At 39.3% G+C, this 21053-nt stretch overlaps 1 protein-coding gene across 1 annotated transcript in view; it reads left to right on the forward strand.

Moving 5' to 3' along the window:
- Window positions 1–21053, forward strand: part of TM2D1 (TM2 domain containing 1) — a 40277-nt gene that overhangs the window by 4564 nt on the left and 14660 nt on the right. Inside the window, exons 3-5 of the mRNA XM_010370671.1 lie at window positions 5730–5838; window positions 13752–13843; window positions 20305–20378. Of these exons, the coding sequence (XP_010368973.1) occupies window positions 5730–5838; window positions 13752–13843; window positions 20305–20378 (275 nt within the window). The remainder of the gene's footprint in view (window positions 1–5729; window positions 5839–13751; window positions 13844–20304; window positions 20379–21053) is intronic.

The following is a 21053-nucleotide window of genomic DNA, read 5'->3' on the forward strand; positions in this document are numbered from 1 at the left end:
AGTGAGTAGGACAAAAGGCAAGGAAATTCTCTGTGACAATAAATTGGTGTGATCTTAAAACGGTTCCTGGTTAGCTCAGTATCATTCAACAAGCACATTTGTTTATTGAGAAAGTATTTATTGGTAATGAATAATTTAAAACTAAATTTAGTTTAATTATTAAGACAATTTATATTACAAAATATTGTTATTGATTGAGAATTTGTTCATTTATTTATATTTATTTATTTATTTTTTTGAGACGGAGTCTTGCTCTGTCGCCCAGGCTGGAGTGCAGTGGCCAGATCTCAGCTCACTGCAAGCTCTGCCTCCCGGGTTCTATGCCATTCTCCTGCCTCAGCCTCCTGAGTAGCTGGGACTACAGGCGCCCGCCACCTTGCCCGGCTAGTTTTTTTTTGTATTTTTTAGTAGAGATGGGGTTTCACCGTGTTAGCCAGGATGGTCTCGATCTCCTGACCTCATGATCCACCCATCTCGGCCTCCCAAAGTGCTGGGATTACAGGCTTGAGCCACCGCACCTGGCCTGTGTTTATTTATTAAGAAATTATTACATGGCAGGCATCTGCTAGGCGTTATAGGTGATCTACAAAAGAAGACATAATCCCTGACCTTAAGAAGCGTTCTGTCAGTCCAGGCGAGGTAGCTCACGCCTGTGATCCCAGCACTTTGGGAGGTTGAGGTGTGTGGATCATGTGAGGTCAGGAGTTTGAGACCAACCTGGCCAACATGGTGAAACCCTGTCTCTACTAAAAATAGAAAAATTAGCCAGGTGTAGTGGCACATGCCTGTAGTCCCAGCTACTTGGAAGGCTGAGGCAGGAGACTCGCTTGAACCTGGGAGGCGGAAGTTGCAGTGAGCCGAGATCACGCCACTGCACTCCAGCCTGGGCGACAGAGCCAGACTCTGTCTAAAAAAAGAAGAAAACAAAGAAGTGTTCTGTCTAGGTTATATACACACATATCAGCAAGTATTTTCAATTTTTCTGTCACTGAAATACAAAAAATATTTAGATTTTACCTCCAGAAAATTTTGCTGTGGTCCTTTGACAGAAGTCTTCTTTATTTTCTTAAGTTTGTATTATAGTATTTTTACAGAAAAGTGCATGTAGGTATAATTCAAATGATTTTCACAAACGACACACCTGTAAATGCTTCCAGATCAAGAAACAACATTATTAACATGCCAGAAGCCCTCTTCATAGTCTTTTATAGTCACTACTCTGCCTCAGTGGGTAACCACTATTTATTCTAACTTCTGACTGTAAATTAGTGTTTCAAAGAGTATATTATTTTTTATCTTTTTATTTGGAGATAGTTTCAAACCTACAGAAAAGTTAGAAGAATAAGAGTAGTACAAAGAACTCCACCGTAGGCTGGGCGCAGTGGCTCCCGCCTGTAACCTCAGCACTTTGGGGCCAAGGCTGGTGGGTCACCTGAGGTTGGGAGTTCAAGACCAGCCCAACCAACATGGAGAAACCCCGTCTCTACTTAAAAAAAAAAAAAAAAAAACCTGTAATCCTAGCTACTCGGGAGGCTGAGGCAGGAGAATCGCTTCTACCTGGGAGGCTAAGGTTTTAGTGAGCCAAGATTGCACCACTGCACTCCAGCCTGGGCAACAAGAGTGAAACTCCATCTCAAAAAACAAACAAAAAACAACAAACAAACCTCCATCTATATGCCCTTTACCCAGATTGACCAATTGTTAACATACTTTCTCTCTCTCAATTTGTTGGTGTATATACTTTTTTCTGCCCCTATAAATACTTCTGTGTTTTTCTTTAGAGATGTTCCAGATCAGATGTGGTGGCTCACACATGTAATCTCAGCACTTTGGGAGGCTTAGGTGGGCAGATCACTTGAACCCAGGAGTTCTAGACCAGCCTGGGCTATGTGGTGAAACCCCGTCTCTACAAAAAATACAAAAAGCTAGCCAGGCATGGTGGCACACACGTGTAGTACCAGCTACTTGGGAGCTGATGTGCGAGGACTACCTGAGCCAGGGAGGTGAGGCTGCAGTGAGCCCTGATTGTGTCACTGCACTCCAGCCTGGATGACAGAGCAAGACCCTGCCTCCAAAAAATAAATCAATAAAAAATAAAAAAATGAAAATAGAAATATTTTCTTAACATAAATACAGTTCAGTTATAAACTTTGGTAAATTTAATATTAATACATATGCTTTAATCCATATTCTTATTTTATCAGATGACCCAAATAATGCCTTTTTAGCATTTTCTCCCAGTACAGGATCCTAAAATCAGATTTTACATTTAGTTTTCTTTAAATTGGTACATTTCCACAACTTTCTTTGTCTTTTATGGCATTGATTTGCATGTTTGATGACTACAGCCTCCCTTTATTTAATAGAGTGTTCCTCATTGGGATTGTCTGATACTTCCTTTTGATTAGACTTAGGGTATACATTCCACGCTGTAAAATAACATAATTGATGGAGTGTCCTTCCCAACATCTCACGTCTGGGGGCACATGATAAGTATCTCTTTCTCCTTGGTGATGCTAATTGTTTATCACTCAGCTTTTTCTACTGTATAGTTAATATTTTTTTCTTCACAATTATAAATAATCTAAAGGGATACTCATTAAGGCCATGCAGATATCTCCCTATCACCCCCAGATTTACATCCCATTAATGATTCTGGCCTGAACGATTCTTTTTTTATAGAATGGTCAACACTTCATTCCATAAAATGGAAAAAGTGTTCCTTGGAACTATTCTTTACTCTGATAGTTGCAAAATGATTATTTTCCAAATCTAGCACTCTCAGAGGAGAACTCTTTTAATGCTAAAAATATGGAGATGGGGTTGGCTCTTGCCAACTTTATTTTTTTTCTCTCTTTTTTTTGGGGGGAGATAGGGTCTCACTTGGTAACTCAGGCTGGAGTTTGGTTGCAGGATCTCTGCTTACTGTAACCTCCACCTCCCAGGCTCAAGTGATCCTTCCACCTTAGCCTCACCACACCCGGCTGATTTTTGCATTTCTTTTGTAGAGATGGGATTTCACCATGTTGCCTGGGCTGGTTTCTAACTCCTGAGCTCAAGCAATCCACTTGCCTCGGCCTCCCAAAATATTGGGATTACAGGTGTGAGCCACCACGCCTGGCATTTTGTTGTTGTTGTTGTTGTTTTTGGAGACACAGTCTTGCTGCTCTGTAGCCCAGGCTGAAGTGCAGTGGTGGGATCACGGCTCACTGCAGCCTCCATCTTCAGGACTAAAGCGATCCTCCTGCCTTAGCCACCGAAGTAGCTGGGATTATAGACATGCGCCACCAGTCCCAGCTAAGTATTTTTTTGCAGAGTTGCCCAGGCTAAATTTAGTCCTTTTTTTATTGTTATGAAACTTCATTGTCTGATTACATTATTTCTGGTTTAGCATTTCTGTATTTGAAAAACGTCGCTCCTTTCTACGCCAGGTGTGGTGGTGGTGTGTGCCTGTAATCCTGGCTATTTGGTAGTCTGAGCCTGGAGGATGTCTTGAGCCCAGGAGTTTGAGGCTACAGTGAGCTGTGATCATGCCACTTCACTCCATCCTGGGCAAGAGAGTGTGAGATACTGTTTCTAAAAAGAAACCAATCAAACAAAAAAAGCCACATTGCTGCTTTTTATAATGAATACTGTGTAGTTATTGGCTTGAATTGATATTATGTAAATCCTAGACATTGGTTAGAACCAAACCTTTTTGCAAGAAAACTGCAAATTGAATCATTTACAGGCTTGTAGCATGTTGCTTAATTTTGTCTGCTAGTTAACATTTATTGATAACTGGCTTCTTTGATGTTGTCATATTGATTTGCTTATTTTTGCTTATTGCTGAAATCAGTGTTAGCGTGGGATAATTATGATATAATGGAAAGAGTATTGATTAAGAGTAATGAGTTTTAGTCTAGGATTTAGAGAGTATTATTTGCTCTTTAGTCAACTCATTTAATTTCTTGGAATCTTAGTTTTCCTGTTTGTGAAAGGAAAAATATTATGAATTTGCTTACTTAATAAGTTCTTCTTTCTTACAAGGATGAAATGAAATTGTTATAAAGTATGTCTAAACAAACTCTAGGGTAGTAGGCTTCTTTTGAATTGATTAATTTCATATCATAAAATCTTATGTTAATTTTATAGCCACTTAAAATGTTATATTCATTTCTTTTTTGGTCTTCTAAGTATTGAATTTCTCTGATTTCCTAGAGTGGGGAATCTAGCTCTCTTTTTTCTGTGTGTGTATATATATATTTTTTGGGGGGCATGGGGGGGTGGGAGGTGGGGGGTAGGGTAGAGAGAGGCCTTGCTCTGTCACCCGGGCTGTAGTGCAGTGGCAGGATCATAGTTCACTGCAGCCTGGATCTTCCAGGCTCAAGAGATCTTCCTGCCTCAACCACCTGAGTAGCTGGGACTACGGGCACATGCCACCATGCCTGGCTAATTTTGTTTTCTTTAGAGAGAGAGTCTCACTATCTTGCCCAGGCTTGTCTTAAACTCCTGGGCTCAAGCGATCCTCCCTCCTTGGCCTCCCAAATTGCCAGGATTACAGGGATGAGTCACTGCACCTGGCCCCTAAACACTTTTTGAATACCTTTTCTAACCAAGCACTATGCTTTACACAACATATGTCTGCCTTCCTGCCTGCCTGCCTGCCTTCTTCCTTCCTTCCTTCCTTCCTTCCTTTCTCTTTCTTGTCTCCTCTTCTCTTCTCTTCTCTTCTCTTTTCTTCTCTTTTCTTTCGACAGTCTTGCTCTGTCACACAGGCTGGAGGGCAGTGGCACAATCTTGGCTTACTGCTATGTCTGCCTCTCAGGCTCAAGTGATCTCTTACTTCAGCCTCCCAAGTATCTGGGACCACAGGCACAAGCCACCATGCTTGGCAAAGTTTTGTATTTTTTTGTAGAGATGGAGTGTTGCCATGTTGCCCAGGCTGGTCTTGAACTCCTAATCTGCCCACCTTAGCCTCCCAAAGTACTGGGATTACAGGCATGAGCCACTGCACTCAGCCCTTTGGTACTATTTTTACCTATAAAGAATCCAAAGTTTTGAAAGCAGCAATGTCCAAATAAGTTGTTCTTATTCCAAAGGTCTTGTTCTTTGCATTATGAGGCTATAAAGCTGTTAAGGCAGTGCTTGCCTGAGTCTATAAGTGTTGCTTCCTCTTATTATGTGATCTGGGTTATGAGGAAGGATCCAGATTGCTTAAATTCTGAAGTAATCTACTATATCAAACCCCAGAGGGAATCAAGAAACAAATACATTTAGAATCAATGAAAATAATTTATAGCAGCAATTATCTATAATAGTTGATATATGCTAAAAATACAAACTCAGATTGTGTTAAAATAATTTAATAGATAAATTGCTCAATGAATTACCAACAAAAATTTGAGCGGTATTCTTAATTCTGGAGATGAAGTAAAGGGCAGTAATATTGTGCATTTCTTCCCTTGGTACCTTTATCAGAGGTAGGAGATTGAATTAGATTAGCCATGCATCTAATCCAGTGTGGCAACTCTTGTATTTTTGTGTGAAGAGACTACTATACCATTTTACATTTATCTTGCATATAAGTACATACATAATGTCACTTTTCCTGTCTAAAATTAAAGGCTTGTGTCATATTATATTGGCAGGTAGTTTGTTATAACATATTTGCTAGTCTTAGAAAGAACAATTACACGCTGTCTCTACAGAAAAAAATAAAACAGTTTCTTGACTTTTTCTGCCTTCAGTTTCCTGTTTTCCAGCACCCAACATAACTTGTAAGGATTCCAGTGGCAATGAAACACATTTTACTGGGAATGAAGTTGGTTTTTTCAAGCCCATATCTTGCCGAAATGTGTAAGTACATTACTGACACTTAAATTTTCAGATTACTTGCCTATATTATATCTTGATTGCATCAAGAGATGAGATAATTTATGGGGACTATCCTGAAAATATATCTTTTATCTTTTTGCCTGTGTCAGAAAACCTTTAAGTGTTTGTTTTTTGGTTTTCGAGACAAGGTCTTGCTCAGTCACCCAGGCTAGAGTGCAGTGACATGATTACTTCTCACTTCAGCGTCAACCTCCTAGGCTTAAGCAATTCTCCCACCTCAGCCCCACAAGTAGCTGGACTACAGGTTTGTGCCACCATGCCTGGCTAACTTTTAATTTTTTTGTAGAGATGAGGTCTCCCTATGTTTCCCAGGGCTGGTCTCGAACTCCTGGCCTCACATGATTCTCCTGTCTCGGCCTCTCAAAGTGCTGGGATTTACAGGCATTAGCTACCACACCCAGCCAAGGGTGTATTTTTTTTAATAAATGCATTATAAATGCATTTTTTGTAAATGCATTATAAGTGTGTATTTTTTTAAATTATTGTCATTATATTTTCAGCCTAAAACTGTATATTGTTATAATTCTATTTGATGGCACCTAGTTTTGATTGTTTCAAGAAATAAAACACTGTACAGATAAATTGAACCTTAAAAAGGAAAAAGAAAAAAAAGAAATAAACCACCGTTAGACTATTGCTACAAGTCTATCAAATCAAGTAGAGCTGAGTAGTCCAGTATGTGGGACAAATAAAGACTATAAATGGCCTCATACCATGTTAATTGAGGTCAGTCAGTTTATACCACTGAGTTATGAAAAAATTGTCTTCAAAATGTGGGAGATTTCTAGAGTACAAATGGCAATTGTGTACCTATTGTATCAGAAAAACACTAATTAATTTTTTGCACATAAAGGGCATTTTAAACTTTGTTTTATTCTTTGTAATAAATATGGATGATGAATGGTAGCGTTAAACAGAATTCAAAAGTTATCAGTTTGGCTAGCTAGGCACAGTGGTACATGCCTATAGTCCTAGCTACTCAGGAGGCTGAGGCCATAGGAGCCCGGAAGTTCAAGTTCAGCCTGGGCAATATAGTGAGATACTGTCTCTTATAAAAACAACAACAAAAATGATCAGTTTGGGATACTAAGACAAACGGCTTTCTTTTGTTAGGAATTTCTCTATTTAAAGGACTTTTAGGCCTAGTGTGGTAGCTTACTCTTATAATCCCAGCACTTTGGGAGGCCAAGGCAGGAGAATCACTTGAGGCCAGGAGTTGGGGACCAACCTGGGCAAAGTAGGGAGACCCTGTCTCTACAACAATACAAAAATTAGCCCAGTGAGGTGGTGCTTGCCTATGGTCCTAGCCACTGGGAGGCTGGGGTGGGAGAATTACTTGGGCCCAGGAGTTTGAGGTTGTAGTGAGCTACGATCGCAGTAACAGAGTGAAACCTTGTCTCTAAAAAAACTAAAATTAAAAATTTTTTAAAAAGGACTTTTAAGTTTGATTTCTCTTTCTGCTAAAGCTTATTATTCATTCTTATATTCCTGCTTTGTACCAAAAACATGATTTAGTGTTACCTATTTTTAATTATTGGCATTATATTTTCAGCCTAAAACTGTATGTTGTTACAATTCTATTTGATGGCAGTTAGTTTTCGTTGTTTCAAGAAATAAACCACTGTACAGATGAATTGGACCTTAAAAAGGAAAAAGAAAAAAAAGAAAGAAACTACCATTAGACTATTGCTACAAGTCGTTAGGATTCTTCGCAAGAACTTTTAGCGTTCTGTCTTTCCTTTTGATCCTACCTCATTGATTTAATGAGGGGCTTTTTATACAGCAAGGGGATTCCATCTTGCTGTATAATCCTAAGCCTACCACTGATCTTGGGTTCCAAGATTTCGCATTAGTTGAGTAAAAATTGTTAAAAAGGAATAGTTTCCAGTGTACTTAGATATGGTTTCATTCTTTTTCTGTTACAGAGGTAAGTTTAAAAAATAGGGTTTAGTTAATATTTAAATTTATAGATATTTCTACCTTAAACATTCTAAACAACTGATGTGTTAAATGCTGGTCCAAGATATAGGTTATAGTAAGAAAATCATCTGTTGAGAACAGCTAACCACTCAGGCTGGAACTTATAGGTTTATATTATTTGTAATGCTAACACCAGAATGGCCTGTTACTTAATTTCCAAGTTGATGCTGATTTTTCTTTCAGTGTCTCAAAATGGATTAGGCTGCATACAACTGAGCTGCGCTAATCATACTCATAAGTATTTTTTATTTATTTTTTTTGAGACAGAGTCTTCCTCTGTAGCCCAGGCTGGAATGCAGTGTCACAATCATATCTCATTGCAGCCTCAACCTTCCAGGCTCAAGGCATACTCTCATCTCAGCCTCCCAAGTAGCTGGGACTACAGGCACATGCCCCAAAGCTCGGCTAATTTTTGTATTTTTAGTAGAGATGGAATTTCACCACATTGCCCAGGCTGGTCTCGAACTTCTGGCCTCAAGCAGTCAGCCCACCTCAGGCTCCCAAGGTGCTGGGATCACAGTCATGAGCCACCATGCCTGGCCCTTATAAGATATTGGTATCAATTATGGTAAGAAATATAACCATCAGGTAAACTAGATATTCCAAGGCTACTGGCCAGCTTATTCGCTTCTTACAATAAAGTTTACAATTTCTTTCTTTTTTTTTGTTTTAAGATGGAGGTTTGCTCTTGTTGCCCAGGCTGGAGTGCAATGGTGTGATCTTGGCTCACTGCAACCTCTGCCTCCCGGGTTCAAGCAATTCTCCTGCCTCAGCTTCCCAAGTAGCTGGGATTACAGGCATGGGCCACCACGCCTGGCTAATTTTGTATTTTTAGTAGAGATGGGGTTTCTCCATGTTGGTCAGGCTGGTATGGGGTTTCTCCATGTTGGTCAGGCTGGTCTCGAACTCCTGACCTCAGGTGATCCACCCGCCTCGGCCTCCTAAAGTGCTGGGATTACAGGCGTGAGCCACCGCGCCCGGCCTAAGTTTACAATTTCAAGACAGAATTTGCAGCTCGGCATGGTGGCTCATGCCTGTAATCCCAGCACTTTGGGAGGCCAAGGCAGGTGAATTGCTTGAGCTCAGGAGTTTGAGACCAGCTGAGCAACATGGCAAAACCGCATCCCTACCAAAAAATACAAAAGTTAACTGGTGGTGCATGTCTGTAGTCCCAGCTACTCGAGAGTCGAAATCATGGCTACTGCTCTACAGCCTTGGTGACAGAACCAGATCCAGTTTCAAACAAAGAAAAGAAAAGAATGAGCATTGCTCATCAGAACAGTGGAAGTTAGACTGATGGGTAATTTTGATGGTAAGAATGGCAAAGCTAAGATAACCTGATAAATAATTTTGCTTTATCGGGATATTAGGTACGTGCCTACCAAAAGGCCAGCTGCTGTGCAGCTACTGAATAAAGATTCTGTGATACATTCTTATTCTTTAGGTGTCCCTTTTCCAGTTTCGTATTTTCTTTGTACTCCTGTTAGCATATTGTTTTTAAAACTATATATAATAGGTTAATACTTGGTTAAAACTTCATCTTAGTATTGCAAATATTCTGTAATGTATTCTTCAGAAACTAAAGTCTGATAACCATGCCTGATTGATGACCAAGCCACCCACCTATTTACACTGGCCATCTATGTTAGTATTATGTCATAGTTTCATTTGGGTTAACTTGGAGGTCTGGATGGTGTTGGTGACGCCATAGTTGTTCCATGCAGTCATGAATGGGCCTTGCGCCTTTTGTCTTGTGGCTTTGCTTTCTGTAGTCCTTTGAGTCCTTTCCACTAAGCCAGCAGGTGGGAAAGAGGAGAGGGAAACCTTTATAGGAGTATTTTATGGGCCAGACTTGGAAATGGTGTATACTTCCATCCTCCTTCCACTGGCCAAAACTCAGTTATGGCTGCACTTAAGTGCAAGGTGAGCTAGGAAATGTAGGTTAGCTGTATATTCATAAGAAAAAGAGAAATGAGCCTGGGCGCGGTGGCTCATGCCTGTAATCCCAGCACTTTGGGAGGCTGAGGCGGGCAGATCGCTTGAAGTCAGGAGTTCAAGTCCAGCCTGGCCAATTGGTGAAACCCCATTTCTACTAAAAACACAAAAATTAGTTGGGTATGGTGGTGTGTGCCTGTAATCCCAGCTACTCAGGAGGCTGAGGCATGAGAATCACTTGAACCTGGAAGGTGGAGTTTGCAGTGAGCCGAGATCAAGATTGTGCCACTGCACTCCAGCCTGGGCAACAGAGAGAGAGAAATGGCTCGGTGAATAATCTCTGCTATACCACCAGTTTTCAGATTATACTTTAGGGTTATTTACTTATATAGATAATTGCTTTTCTAATTTCATTTCCCTTCCCAGCCAAGCTTTTTGAAAGTTGTTTTGATACTACTTATCTGTTACAGGATTTTCTGTCTAATGTAGTATGGCTTTTGGCCATGCTGAGATTCACCAGCAATCTTTGTTGATATATCGAAGGAATGTTTACAGTCCATATCTTAATCTTTCTACAGCATTTGGCTAATCCCTTCTTTCTCTCTCCTCTCTTTTTAATATAGAGGCAAGGTGTCACTATGTTGACCAGTCTTTTCTGTCTCAAATTCATGGCCTCAAATGATCCTCCCACCTCATCCTCCTAAAGTGCTGGGATCACAGGTGTGAGCCACTGTGCCCAGCCTGGCTGTTTCCTTTCTTAAAGTACTTTCTTGGCTAGGCCCAGTGGCTCAGGCCTGTAATCCCAACACTTTGGGAGACTGAGGCGGGTGGATCACCTGAGGCCAGGAGTTTGAGACCAGCCTGGCCAACAAGGTGAAACCCCATCTCTACTAAAAATACAAAAATTAGCCCAGAGTGGTGGTGGGCGCCTGTAATCCTAGCTACTTGGGAGGCTGAAGCAGGAGAATCACTTGAACCCCAGGAGGTGGAGGTTGCAGTGAGCTAACATTGTGCCATTGCACTCCAGCCTGGGCAACAAGTGTGAAACTAAATCTCAAAAAAAAAACAACCCTAAAAAACTTTCTTTTTTTGGCTTATAGTATAAAACACTCTTCTGTGTCCCTTCATTCCTATTTCTTTGCTTCTTCCTTAAGTCTTCATGTCCTTGGTCCTTTTTCCTTTTTCATTCATCCACCCCTTTGGCTTCTCTCACCATCTTTGTATATATATATGCCATATAAAAAGTTGGTGATATGTTTTATATTCAATTTTAGACCTCAGATTTAATATATATAAATAGCCAGGCACAGTGGCTCATGCCTGTAATCCCAGCACTTGGGGAGGCCAAGGCAGGCGGATCACCTCAGGTCAGGAGTTCTAGACCAGCCTGGATAACATCGTGAAACCCCGTCTTACTAAAAATACAAAAATTAGCCGGGTGTGGTGGCGGGTGCCTGTAATCCCAGCTACTCGGGAGGCTGAGGCAGGAGAATTGCTTGAACCCGGGAGGTGGAGGTTGCAGTAAGCCAAGATTGTGCCATTGCACTCCAGCCTGGGTGACAAGAGCGAAACTCCATCTCAAAAAAAAAAAAAAAAAAAACAAAATGATGTAAAACATATATATGCTTATATATAATATATACTAGTATATTATATATAGTAATACATAATATATAACATTACCATCTTAAATATGCAATATAATATTTAATGTAAAATATATTACCATCTTCATATATAATTATATATTTTATATCATATATAACATATATATAAATATGGTAATATTCATTAGGCACAACAGTGGGAGAGCTGGACACACTGGCGTGTGACTACAGGCACATGTCACTGTGCCCAACTCTCCCTTTGTTTTTTTTCTTTTTTGTTTTTTTTGGAGACAGTCTTGCTCTGTCACCCAGGCAGGAGTGCAGTGGCTTGATCTTGGCTCACTGCAACCTCTGCTTTCCAGGTTCAAGCAATTCTCATGCCTCAGCCTCCCAAGTAACTGGGACTACAGGCATGTAACACCACGCCTGACTAATTTTTGTATTTTTAGTAGAGATGGGGTTTTACCATGTTGGCCAGGCTGCCAGTCTCAAACTCCTGGCCTCATATGATCCAACTGCCTCAACCTCCCAAAGTGCTGGGATTATAGAAGTGAGCTACCACATCTGGCCCCATTGTTTCTTAAGCTCTCTAACATATAAAATATATTGCAATCTTTATATATATTACATATATATATAAGTCCTAAAATTGAATTGAATTGAATTGAATATCAATATATTAACTATCTTTATATACTGTATATATATAGGGGTCTAAAATTGAATGGGACCAGGCATGGTAGCTCATGCTTGTAATCCCAGCACTTTGGGAGGCCGAGGCGGGTGGTTCACTTGAGGCCAGGAGTTTGAGATCAGCCTGGCCAACATGGTGAAACCCCATTTCTACTAAAAATACAAAAATTAGTCAGGTGTGGTGGTGTGCACCTGTACTCCCAGGTACTCGGGGGCCTGAGGTGGAAGAATCGCTTGAACCTGGGAGGCAGAGGCTGCAGTGAGCCGAGATCACACCACTGCACTCCAGCCTGGGCAACAGAGTGAGATTCCATCTCAAAAAAAAAAAAAAAAAAAGAAATAAAATTGAATTGAATATCAATATATTACCATCTTTATATATATTTTATATATAAGGTCTAAAATTGCATTTGTTTTCTTTTTCTTCAAATCCTTTCCTCCTTCGTCTCATTGAATGGCACCAGTTCTACCCAGTTTCTTAAGCAGAAACTTTTGGATTCATTACTTATTTTTTATTATTTTTTTGAGACAGAGTCTCACTGTGTTGCCCAGGCTGGAGTACAATGGCGCGATCTTGGCTTACTGCAAACCTCCACCTCCTGGGTTCAAGCGATTCTCCTGACTCAGCCTCCCAAGTAGCTGGGATTACAGGTGCCTGCCACCACACCCAGCTAATTTTTGTATTTTTAGTAGAGACTGTGTTTCACTCTGTTGGCCAAATTGTTCTCGAACTCTTGACCTCAGGTGATCCACCCACCTTGGCCTCCCAAAGTGCTGGGATTACAGGCGTGTGCCACTGTGCCCGTCTTGGAGTCGTTCTTGACTTCTCCTTTTCCCTCATTCCCCACATGTAGCCTGTTTGCTTCTGCCTTGTTAGTATCTCCCAATTTTGTTTACTTCTTTCTCCCACTGTTACTGCCCATTAGATTTCAGTGTTAGTTTTTGCATTGCCTTCTAAATAATTTTTCTCCTTCTAGTTTGGTGCCCTATTCCATTGTAGATGGGGTGCTACTGCCTTCAGCATAAAGTTTGACATCCTTATAACATTAGACACATAAACAGGATCTCTGGGCCACTTACTACTTTTTCTAACTCATACAAATATGCAGTGCAATAAACACACAGACATACACACACATGAAAGAGGATTATGAGCAGGGATCTTACATGATGAAATTTGACTTCGAATTGATAGTTCTGCCTGTCTCTTTTGCCTGTGACACTCTTTCCTCAGAAGCATGGCATGGCCATCTCACTCACTTCCCTCAAGTCTCTGCTCAAATACCACCTTCTCAATGAGGCCTACTCTTACCACGCCATTTAAATGGCTCCTGGCATTCTACACAGCCTGCCCTACTTCTTTTTTTCGTAACATTTTTGACTTTCTGACATATGATTTACTTTTTAACTATATTTGTGTTTATTGCTTGTTATCACTAGCCTGTAAGTTCCATGGGAATAGGGATCTTTGTTGTTTTTATTTGTTAATACATTTCAGTAGCCTAGAATAGTGCCTGACATACAGTAGGCATCCAAAAAACATTAATTGAGTGAATGAATGAACCAATTAACAAATAAGTAGTAGTTAATAATTTTGTTTTCTAAAATGTTCACGTTGGAAATATATGAATATGACACTCAGATTTTAATTTTTTGCAGAAATGGCTATTCATACAAAGTGGCAGTCGCATTGTCTCTTTTTCTTGGATGGTTGGGAGCAGATCGATTTTACCTTGGATACCCTGCCTTGGGTACGTATGTTTCATTAAAAAAAAAAATCCTTATAATTGTATGTGTTCTTATAGATTAAATCTCTGTGTATTTATTATAAGTTCTGTATAATTGGAGTTGAGTAGTTAACATTCTTCTGTGAGTATAGAGCTATCAATTAGCCCAACAGTTCAGCTTAGGTAAGAAGTACTGACTTTTCCTGTGTTTTCACCTTTATGAAAACACACAGAAGATAGTGTAGGCATTTACTTAAGATAGTAGACTTGAACTGTCGCTGCTAGTGCTGGGCACACACTGGATGTTTAGTAAATGTTTTATGAACAAATGTACATCCTCTACTACTCCAAAAAATATTTCCTTCTGCCCAAATCTCTTTCACCATTGCCCTGGGATTAGAAACTATGCACTTGGGCTGGGCGCGGTGGCTCACGCCTGTAATCCCAGCGCTTTGGGAGGCCGAGGCGGGTGGATCACGAGGTCAGGAGATCGAGACCATCCTGGCTAACAAGGTGAAACCCCGTCTCCACTAAAAATACAAAAAATTAGCTGGGCGTGTTGGCAGGCGCCTGTAGTCGCAGCTACTCAGGAGGCTGAGGCAGAAGAATTGCTTGAACCTAGGAGGCGGAGGTTGCAGTGAGCTGAGATCGTACCACTGCACTCCAGCCTGGGTGACAGAGCAAGACTCTGTCTCAAAAAAAAAAAAAAAGAAACTATGCACTTCTTTCAGAACAAGTTGGGGTTGGAACTTTGGTGACTAGCTTGAGCTGGAGTGGGAGCCTGACTTCTATCACCCTTAGCCCCACTCTCTGTATCTTCCTTCTTGCTGTAATTACATTTACCATAGTTACTAATGCTTGTGAAAACTATTTACATTTTACGATAGCTTTTATTTAAACAGTACTTTCACATGCCTGCCCTTATTGAAGCCTTACAACCCTCTGAGTTTATCATCCTCTTTAAATCCTCTTTAACAGGTAGGGAAACTGTCACCAGAGAGGTTAAGGGATTTACTGAGTCTAGAGGCTTTCCTTTATTCTGTGACATATTTGTTGTTATCATCTTTGTTTTATGGATAGGAAAATTGTCACGAGATTAAGAGATTTACCCAAGGACACTCAGCTAGTGACCTCAATTTGAACTCAAATTTTCTGGCTCCAGAAATCACGCTTTATTTACTGTAGTAGTCTGCTTGTATAGTAGCCCTTCACTGAGCAAAGTTAAAGTTTTTGAATGCTCTGCCTTCTAGCTAGCAAAGCTAACCTTATTTCTTCCATGTTGCTACCCACAAAAGATCAAAGAGAAGTCTTCACTGTGGAGTTGATGGTAGGTATATTTCTGATAGCTGTACTAAAACTCAGTGTTGTAAGTTCCTAAGTAAAAGTCATAAAGTACTATATATATATTTGTTTATTTAATTAAACATTCAATATTTAAATAACTAAGTGATATGGAAATAATGATGAAGGTCACAGTGTATATTGGTTAAAAATAAAATAAACATGTTAGTAGGCCAATTTATGGTACAGCGCCATAACAGAACCATAACAAAGTGCTGTGAGAGTAAGGAAAAGGGACTGACGCAGTTGACTGAAGGAGGTTCTTAGATGTGGTGACATTTGAGCTAGGTTTTGAAGGATGAAAAGATTACAGAGGTTGAAGGCATGGCAGGGAACAGCATGTGTAAAGTGTATAGGTGTACACTGAGAGATTAGAGGATAATTTAGCTGATCGTGTAGGAAGAACATGCAGGAGGTGACACTGCCTACAGAGGTAGTCTGTGGTCTGATTATAAAATGCTTTGAGTACCTTGCTGTGGAGTTGGGTCCTTTAGATATCAGAATTTATCCTTTTAGGTATCAGAAGCAATAAAATATTTTTTCTTTTTCTTTTTTTTTGTGACAGGGTCTCACTCTGTTGCCCAGGCTGGAGTGCAGTGGTGCGATCATGGCTCACTGCAACCTCAGCCTCCTGGGCTCAAGGTATGCTCCGTCCTCAGCTCTGCCCGAGCAGCTGGGACTACAGGCGTGTACCACCACGCCTGACTTAATGTTGTATTTTTTTGTAGAGATGGGATTTTGCCGTGTTGCACAGGTTGTTCTTGAACTCATGGGCTCAAGCTGTCCTCCCACCTCAGCCTCCCAAAGTGCTGGGATTACAGGGAAGAGCCACAGTGCCTGGCCAATTTAAAATTTATAAATATTTTAAATAAATTTTAATTTCTGTTAAGAATCCAAGGTTAAGAAATGTAGGCATTTTTATTTTAAATGATCACTGCCTTAAAAAAAATTCTTACAATGTTGACTGCAATGAAAGTAGTTATAGACAAAATCTAAAATTCAGTTTTTTGCCGGGTGCAGTGGTGTGTGCCCATAGACTCAGCTACTCAACAGGCTGAGGTGGGGGGATTGCTTGAGGCCAGGAGTTTGAGGCCAGCAGAGACAACATAGTGACATCCCATTTTCACAAAAAAGAAAAAAAAAAATCCCATTTTAAAACTAAACTTCCTTAATCTTTCTTCATGGTTATGGAAAGCAGTAGTCCTACTTATATATAGCTTTTTTTTTTTTCCTTCATAGTGCTAATTATAAATCTGTTAGCCTCAGGGATAACATAATAATGTTATGAATATTATGATAATGAATAAACATATTCATTCACTTTAGTCTTCCTCTGGAATGTACATTCTTTTTTTTTTTTTGAGTGGAGTTTTGCTCTTGTTGCCCAGGCTAGAGTGCAATGGTGCGATCTCGGCTCGCCGCAACCTCCACCTCCTGGGTTCAAATGATTCTCCTGCCTCAGCCTCCTGAGTAGCTGGGATTACAGGCATGTGCCCAGCTAATTTTGTATTTTTAGTAGAGACAGGGTTTCTCCATGTTGGTCAGGCTGGTCTCAAACTCCCAACCTCAGGTGATCCGCCTGCCTTGGCCTCCCAAAGTGTTAGGATTACAGGCGTGAGCCAGTGCCTGGCCTCGAATATACATTCTTAAAAGGCAGAAGCCTTATCTGTCTTATGCAAGTTGGTGTCCTGAACAGAACTTGACAGACGGTAAGACTCTGATAAATATTTGTCATATGAATATCAAAAAAGCTAGAAACAGGCTAAATGTTCACTAGGGAGGAACTGTCTCAAAAAATTAAGGTACAGTGTATAACAGAGCAGAATACTATGCAGCCATTTAAAACAATGACATAGAAATATGTTTATTGGCAAAGTAATGTAATAACACCCATAACAGAGTAAGATGATAAATTTAAGAAAATCTAGATATTTTGCTACAAAACCCCTTCTTAAGGATGCTTCACAAAAATGAACATGAGAGGTTTCTGCTGAGATAAAATATTAGATAAGGGAAGAATATCTTTGGAACTGGTAAATATTACCTACGCCTGGAGTAATACATTTAAGGAAATTAGAGAACAGATCAGAGATGATATTTAAAAGTTTAGGGAACTAACAAATTTAGAGTGACAGAAAGCAGATAAGTGCTTGCTGGGGAAAGACTGGGGCAAGGAGAGACAAGAAATAGAAATTACAAAGGGGCGTGAGGAAACTATTAGGGGTGACAGATAACGTTCTTTTTTTATTATAGGGATTGTTTCACAGGTGTTTACAAGTGTCAGATTTATCAAATAGTACATTTTAAATACGTACATTGTATGTCATTGTATGTCATTGATGTCATTGTATGTCATTTTAATGTATGTCATTTATAGCTCAATAAAGCTGTTTTAAAAAATCAAGAGGCTGGGTGTGGTGACTCACACCTGTAATTTCAACATTTTGGGAGGCCAAGGCAGGAGGATCACTTGAGGCCAGGAGTTCAAGACCAACCTGGGCAACACAGTGAGACCCTTGGAAATAGTGAGACCCTGCAAAGGAAAGAAGGAAGGGAAGGAGGAAAAAAGGAGAAAGGAAAAGAAGGAAAGAAAGAAAGAAAAGAAAGAAACTCCTGGAGTAACACATTTAAACTTAACAGTTCAGTGTTAAAAAAAAAACTTGAAGGTTTAATCATTACAGTGACTTACAGCATATCTTACTCCAAACGTGTGATGTTAACTATGGTCTATCTATTTCTACAAATTTAAGGCAAAGGATGATTTTAGTAATGAAGTTTCCAATAATGCCATCTTAACCTTGTTTTAGGTTTTATATTTTCATAAAATATAAAAATACTTTATGAACACAGATAGGAAGGGCAATAAGAATTAAGCGAGGTAAGATACATTTGATAAATGTTAGCCCAGCAACAACTTTTGTTGTCACTATTTCTGCTACTACAGTTATTATAATCAAAACCTTCATTCATCCCTGAGAGGTATGAGAAAAAAAATAAAAATAAAAATAAAAAAAAGAAATTTAGGCCAGATGTGATGACTTGTAATCCAAGCATTTTGGGATGCCAAGGCAGGAGGATCAGTTTATCCCAGGTGTTCAAGACTAGCCTGGGCAACATAGTGAGACCCTGTCCCTACAAAAAATTTTAAAAAGTAGCCGAGCATAGTGGATTATGGGGTAGGGAAAGGGTGGCATGCTGCTTCAGACAGGCATGTTAGGGAAGACTTCTCTAAAGAAGTGGCCTAAAAGGAAGAACAATCTTGAAAATGGCAGAATAAAAGCCAAAGCCCTGATGTGATTACCTATTCTTCATGGATTAGCAGTTAAAGATATAACTTTAGAGGGACCATACTTAATATTCTCTCTCTCTCTTTTTTTTTTTTTTTTTTTTTTTTGAGACAAGGTCTCCCTTTGTTGCCCAGGCTGGAGTCCGGTGGTGCAGTCTCAGCTCACTGCAACCTTTGTCTCCCAGGTTCAAGTGATTCTCCTGCCTCAGCCTCCTGGGTGGCTGGGATCACAGACGTATGCCACCATGTCTGGATAATTTTTGTATTTTTAGTAGAGACAGGGTTTCACCATGTTGGCCAGGCTGGTCTCGGACTCCTGACCTTAGGGGATCCACCTGCCTCAGCCTCCCAAAGTGCTGGGATTATAGGCATGAGCCACCGCGCCTGGCCAGTGTTCTTTTTTATAAACAAATTGAAGAAAGAAAAACTATGACATTCTCAAATTTATACTAACATGCTATGTGAAGAAGAATACATTTCGGAAATAGAAAATACACTGAGTGGATAAAATCTCAGCAGACAATTTTCTTTGGGCTACTATAGTACCATGCAACTAATGAAAAAACGAAGGGAGTTATTATTAAGGTAATGGATGGAATGATGGGAGTGTTTGGGAAGCAGAAATATGAGAATATTTATTAATTTATGCAACAAATATTGAGCATTTACTATGTGCCAGGCAATGTCGTTGGCACTAAGGACACAGGAGTAAAGAAAACAGATAAAAGGCCCTGCCCTAATGGGGCTTCTATGCAGCAGATAGTAATCAAAGATAAAATGTTAGGTAAGTAAATGTTCTGAGGAAAGTGAAAAGCAAAATTTTTAGTTATTTCTGTATTTTAATAGTTATTAACTTATTGCCACCATGTTATTTCTGTACTTACATTATTCTGCTATATGTGGGGGAAGAAGTCATCTAATGTCCCAACATAGTTCAATCTTATTTGTGTATTCTCAGGTTGTGGGAGGTGATCTCATCCTCACAGGATTTTTAGCTGGCATCTATTTGTAGTTGATATATGGAACTACATTTTCACAAAGAGTCTTGTCTTATACCATTTTTATATCTCATATGAGATGTCTTGTAAGAAACTCAAGTTTAAATTCATAAGAGATTAATCATCCCACCCCCAGGCCACCCCAATCCGCCTCTTACAACTGTTTTTGGGTTATATTGTTGTAGATGTCCCATATTAGATACTCTGTTATCATCTATTTTAGCATCTGAGCTCTTGGGTTGGGACCAAGGACAAAGCTGTATATAGTGATCAGCACAGAATTGTTGATTTTCACTATAGAGCTAATAAACAGGAGATCCTTAAGGAAAGAAATATGTAAGATAAATTAAAGGTAATTGGATTGCTAATAAAATTTTACAATTTTACAACAAGAGCAGTGTTTTTTCCTGATTTTTTTTTTTTTGGCATGACAATTTATATATTTTAACTCTCCAAATGTATAGTGAATTTTGGGTCACATAATGTATGAAGTCTAAATAAGCAATTAAGGATTTTAGGACTAAAAGATGTTTTGTAACTGATGTACTAAGATTTAAAGATTATTTCCTTAGGCCTTTTCTCTTAGACATTTAGTTAGATTATATTGAGGTTTTTTTTCAGTTACTAATATTTATTTGTTAAGGGAGCTAATACATTATTTTTTGGCATTTCTATGTAGAGGGTTCCTTTAAACTCTTCTCATTTTCAGATGAAGATTTGATTTTTTAAAGTGTTAGTTTTATGTTCTTGATATAAAGAGCATTATGTATATGTAAAATAATGGTTTATTGGAAAATGGAACAGTTTGTTAATATTTAGAAGACTTTCCAGATTATAAATGACTTTACCTTCTTTTCTAGGTTTGTTAAAGTTTTGCACTGTAGGATTTTGTGGAATTGGGAGCCTAATTGATTTCATTCTTATTTCAATGCAGGTGAGTTTCTCAATCTAGAATGTAAACTACTTTTACATTCAAAATTGAGTTCTGTGATCTCCTGTTATACTTAAAATGATTAGTATACAAGGAAGCAGATATGAATGGTTGTTTTCATTTGTCTTCATTTACTAGTGCTCTACCAGTTAGTAGTTCTCAAAGACATAAGAAGTTCATTTAAAAAGATTCCATGCTCAAATATGATTTGTAAATGTGAGTTCAACTGAGTTAAAGAAGTTTCTTTACTGAATAACTTCTCAAAAGCTTTTTAATATATGTTGTCTCCAAGAGGGATTGTGGTTGTTTTTCAGACCGTTTCTTTTCCTCATAGTTACTGTCACCTTGTCAATTACCATAAAAGCATTGATAGGATTCTGTTATACATATGGACATTGTGGAGGCAGAGACAAGATTTTCTTTTGCACTGGACAGGCCCTCTATACTAGTATTGTGTTGTTTGCAAATTACAGAAACTGAAATCCAGCTAGCTTAAGCTAAAAAGGAAAAAAAAAAGGGGGGGGGGGCGTTCTTTAGAAAATCTGAGAATGTAGACCAGGTATGTATAAACAAATGATACACATGTTTGGGGCTCTCCTGATAACTTATCTTGCTTTTCTCCTTAGCCTCATTTTCTCCTGCTGCAGTGAGGCTGGGGGCAGGCATGGTTTGTGAAAT

Source organism: Rhinopithecus roxellana, chromosome 12 (assembly GCF_007565055.1).
Source record: "Rhinopithecus roxellana isolate Shanxi Qingling chromosome 12, ASM756505v1, whole genome shotgun sequence".
Taxonomy (NCBI): Eukaryota; Metazoa; Chordata; class Mammalia; order Primates; family Cercopithecidae; genus Rhinopithecus; species Rhinopithecus roxellana.